Here is a 5,240-nt window from a genome sequence, read left to right as displayed (position 1 = left end):
ATATATATATATATATGTATATATAAACAAATTTGCTACAGAATTCTTTTTAGAGTTGTAACTTGGGTTTTGATTTTTTGGTGTACCTTGATTAGATCATAAATATTAGATGGATCACAAGTTGTAAGGCTGCTAAAGATGATTAGTACTTCTCGACTTGTATGTCCAGGCATGTGTCTTAAAAGAAAGATAAAATACACTCCAATTAGGTACAATAAATTACACTACCAAAAAATTTACCCAAAAAGAATAGTAAACATAGGATTATACATTTAGACTATAGAATACCTCATTTGTTTCGATAATGCAAGGAAAGGTTGTGAGTATATTTTAAACACTTTAATGCAAATTTTTCTAAGATGAACTACGCACTTCAAAAAATTGTTAATTGATTCATTTAATAAATACTGAGTACTCTCAAGTTCTGGGGATAGAGTGATAAACAAGACTGACAATGTTCCCGACATCATGAAGCTTACATTCCAGTGGCTTGTTTCATACAAAGTCTAAACTATACACTAAGAAATACAACAATATATGGATAAACTTTAAAATGTGGCAATATTATATGGATCAGCTTTAAAGTATATAGAGGTGGCTTCAAAATAGTAACACAGGCCGGGCGCGATGGCTCAAGCCTGTAATCCCAGCACTTTGGAAGGCTGAGACGGGCGGATCACGAGGTCAGGAGATCGAGACCATCCTGGCTAACAGGGTGAAACCCCGTCTCTACTAAAACTACAAAAAACTAGCCGGGCGACGTGGCGGCGCCTGTAGTCCCAGCTACTCGGGAGGCTGAGACAGGAGAATGGCCTGAACCCGGGAGGCGGAGCTTGCAGTGAGCTGAGATCCGGCCACAGCACTCCAGCCTGGGTGACAGAGCGAGACTCCGTCTCAAAAAAAAAAAAAAAAATAGTCACACACACTTTTTTCTAGAAGACTACATAGTGGTCCCCTCTTATCTGCAGAGGATACATTCCAAGACCCCCAATGGATAACTGAAATCAAGGATGGTACTGAACCCTATATATACAGTCATCCTTCGGTATCCTTGGGGGATTGATTTCAGGACCTGCTATGGATACCAAAATCTGCAGACGCTCAAGTCCCAGATACAATATAGCATAGTATTTGCATATAACCTGTACACATCCTCCTACATGTTTTAAGACATCTCTAGATTATTGATAATACCTAATACAATGTATACTATGTAAATAATTGTTATCCTCTTTTAGGGGATAATGACAAGAAAAAAATGTCTATTTGTTCAGTATAGGTACAATTTTTTTCCAAATATTTTCGATGTGTGGTTGATTGAATTCACAGAAGCAGAACCGAGGATTCGGAGGGCTGACTATACCATGTTTTTCCCAATACAGGCATACCTTGGAGATACTGCAGGGTTGGTTCCAGACCACAGCAATAAAGCAAATATCACAATAAATATTTGCAATACAGCAAGTCACATGAACTTTCAGGTTTCCTAGTGTATATAAAAGTTCTGTTTACGGCCGGGGGTGGTGGCTCACACCTGTAATCCCAGCACTTTGGGAGGCCGAAGCAGGTGGATCACGAGGTCAGGAGATCGAGACCATCCTGGTTAACATGGTGAAACCCCGTCTACACTAAAAATACAAAAACATTAGCCAGGCATGGTGAAGGGCGCCTGTAGTCCCAGCTGCTCAGGAGGCTAAGGCAGGAGAATGGTGTGAACCCGGAAGGTGGGGTTTACAGTGAGCCAAGATCGTGCCATTGCACTCCAGCCTGGGTGACAGAATGAGACTCCATCTCAAAAAAAAAAAAAAAGTTCTGTTTACACTATGCTGTAGTCTAATAAGTGTGCAACAGCATTATATCTAAAAAAAAAAGTACACACCTTAATGAAAAATACTTTATTGCTAAAAATCAACTGAGCTGTCAGTGAATAATATCTTTTTGTTGATGGAGAGTCTTGCCTTGATGTTGATGGCGGCTGACTGATCAGAGTGGTGCTTTCTGAAGGGTGAGGTGGCTATGGCAATTTCTTAAAATAAGACAAAGTAGTTTGCTACATGGGTCAACCCTTCCTTTTATGAAAGGAATGCAAATGCTGATTCATAGCATTTTATTCACAGTATTACCTCTTTCAAAATGGGAGTCATTCCTTTGAAACCCCACTGATGCTTTATCAACTAAGTTTATGGGGTATTCTTTTTTTTTTTTGAGACTGATTCTTGCTCTGTCACCCAGGCTGGAGTGCAGTAGTGCAATCTTGGCTCACTGCAACCTTCACCTCCCGGGTTCAAACAATTCTCCTGCCTTAGCCTCCCAAGTAGCTGGGATTACAGGCATGCGCCACCATGTCCAGATACTTTTTGTATTTTTAGTGAAGACAGGGTTTTACCATGTTGGCCAGACTAGTCTTGAACTCCTGACCTCAAGTGATCCACCCGTGCCTTGGCCTCCCAATGTGCTGGGATTACAGGCATGAGCCACCACACCCAGCCAGTATGGATATTTTGAACTCCTTCCATGAATGGCATTTAGAATGGTGAATTCTTTCCAGAAGGTTTTCAGTGTACTTTGCCCAGATCCATCTATGGCAGTCACAGCCTTATGATAATGTATTTCTTAAATAATCAAGATGTGAAAGTTCAAAGTATTCCTTTATCCAAGGGTTGCAGAATGAGTGCTATGTTAGTAGACATGAAAATAACATTAATCTCCTTGTACATCTCAATTAGAGCTCTTGGGTGACTAGGTGCATTGTCAGTGAGCAGTAATATTTTGAAATAAATCTTTTTTCTGAGATAGATCTCAACAATGGGCTTCAAATATTCAGTAAGCCATGCTGTAAACAGATGTGCTGTCATCCGAACTTTGTTATTCCATTTGCAGAGCACAGACTGAATAGATTTAGCATAATTCTTAAGGACTCTAGGATTTTCAGAATGGTAACAAACATTGGTGCCAACATCAAGTCACCAGCTGTATTAGCCCCAAACAAGAGAGGAAGCCTATCCCATGAAGCTCTGAAACCAAGCATTCACTTCTTCTAGCTATGAAAATCCTAGATGGCATCTTCTTCCAACAGAGGGCTGTTTCATCTACATTGAAAATATGAGGCCAGGTGCAGTGGCTCACGCTTGTAATCCCAGCACTTTGGGAGGCAGAGGCAGGACTGCTTGAGCCCAGGAGTTCAAGACCAGCCTGGGCAATGTGGCAAAACCCTACCTCTACAAAAACAACAACAAAAAATACAAAACTTAGCTGGGTGTGGTGGCACACGTCTGTAGTCCCTCCTACTTGCGGGGCTGGGAGAATAGCTTGAGCCTGGGAGTTTGAGGCTGCAGTGATCCATGACTGCACCACTGCACTCTAGCCTGGGTGAGAGAGTGAGACCCTGTCTCAAAAGCAAACCAACAACAAAAGAAAAGAAAAAGAAAATTTGATATTTAGTGTAGTCACCTTCATCAATTATTTTAGCTAGATCTTCTGGATAACTTGCTGCTTCCTCTTGCACTTTTTTTTTTTTTTTTTTTTTTGAGATACAGTCTCACAGTATCGCCTGGGCTAAAGTACAATGGCATGATCTTGGCTCACTGCAACCTCCGCCTCCTGGGTTCATGCAATTCTCCTGCCTCAGCCTCCCGAGTAGCTGGGATTATAGGTGCACACCACCACGTCTGGCTAATTTTTTGTATTTTTAGTAGAGACAGGGTTTCACTACGTTGGCCAGACTGGTCTCGAACTCCTGACCTCATGATCCGCCCACGTCGGCCTCCCAAAGTGCTGGAATTACAGGCCTGAGCCACTGTGTCTGGCCCCTCTTGCACTTTTGTTTTGGAGATAGCTTCTTTCATTAACCTCATGAGCTCAGCTCTGTTAGCTTCAAACTTTTCTTCCGCAGCTTCCTCACTGCTCTCAGCCTTCATAGAATTGAAGAGAATTAGAGCTGTGCTCTGGATTAGAATTTGACTTAAAGGACTGTTGTGGCTACTTTAATCTTCTATCCAGACCATTAAAACTTTCTCCATATCAGCAATAAAGCTGTTTCACTTTCTTATCATTCATGTGTCCACTGAAGCAGCACTTTGAATTTCCATTATGTTTTTCTTTTTTTGAGACAGGATCTTGCTCTATCATACAAGCTGGAGTGCAGTAGCACAATCATAGCTCACTGCAGCCTTAAACTACTGGGCTCAGCCTCCTGAGAAGTTAGGGACTACAGGTGCTCGCCACTGTACCTGGCTATTTTTTTTTTTTTTTTTTTTTTTGGTAGAGATGGGGGTCTTGCTATGTTACCAGGGCTGGCCTCAAACTCATGGCCTCAGGTAATCCTCCCATCTCAGCCTCCCAAAGTATTGCAGTTACAGGTAAGAGCCACCATGCCCAGCCAAGCACTTTTAATTTCCTTCAAGAACTTTACCTTTACATTCACAATTTGACTAACTGTTTAGCACAAGAGACCTAGCTTTCAGCCCGTCTTGCATTTTGACATACCTTCCTCACTAAGCTCAATCACTTCTAGCTTTTGATTTAAAGTGAGACATGCGACTCCCCCTTTCTCTTGAACAATCAGAGGCCACTGTAGGGTTATGATTGGTGTAATTTGAGTGTTTTTTTGTCTTAGGAGATGGGGGGCCCTGAACAGAGGGAGAGAGACTGGAAAACAGCCAGTTGGTGGAGCAGTCAGAACACACATAACGCTTATCAATTAAGTCTGTTGTCTTATATGGGCCCAGTTTGTGGTGCCCTAAAATAATTACAATAGTAACATCAAAGATGACTGATCACAGATCACCATAACAGATATAACAATAATTTACAAAGCTTGAAATATTGCAAGAACTACCAAGTGTGATATAGAAGCATGAAGTGAGCACGTGCTGTTAAAAAAAAAATGGCACCAACAGACTTGCTCAACACAGAGTTGCCATAAACTGTCAGTTTGTTAAAAAAAAAAAAAAAGTTGGCCGGGCGCGGTGGCTCAAGCCTGTAATCCCAGCACTTTGGGAGGCCGAGACGGGCGGATCACGAGGTCAGGAGATCGAGACCATCCTGGCTAACACGGTGAAACCCCGTCTCTACTAAAAAATACAAAAAACTAGCCGGGCGAGGTGGCGGGCGCCTGTAGTCCCAGCTACTCAGAAGGCTGAGGCAGGAGAATGGCGTAAACCCGGGAGGCGGAGCTTGCAGTGAGCTGAGATCTGGCCACTGCACTCCAGCCTGGGCGACAGAGCTAGACTCCGTCTCAA

At 42.4% G+C, this 5,240-nt stretch overlaps 1 protein-coding gene across 1 annotated transcript in view; it reads right to left on the bottom strand.

The window, feature by feature from the left end:
* Positions 1 to 5,240, bottom strand: part of LOC108541125 (general transcription factor IIH subunit 2) — a 35,943-nt gene that overhangs the window by 15,871 nt on the left and 14,832 nt on the right. Inside the window, exon 9 of the mRNA XM_017890564.1 lies at positions 40 to 177. Within this exon, the coding sequence (XP_017746053.1) occupies positions 40 to 177 (138 nt within the window). The remainder of the gene's footprint in view (positions 1 to 39; positions 178 to 5,240) is intronic.

The sequence above is a fragment of the Rhinopithecus bieti genome, unplaced genomic scaffold (assembly GCF_001698545.2).
Source record: "Rhinopithecus bieti isolate Rb0 unplaced genomic scaffold, ASM169854v2 scaffold_18354, whole genome shotgun sequence".
Taxonomy (NCBI): domain Eukaryota; kingdom Metazoa; phylum Chordata; class Mammalia; order Primates; family Cercopithecidae; genus Rhinopithecus; species Rhinopithecus bieti.
Note: the sequence above shows the minus strand (reverse complement) of the source record. Positions and strands in the feature narration are given on the sequence as shown.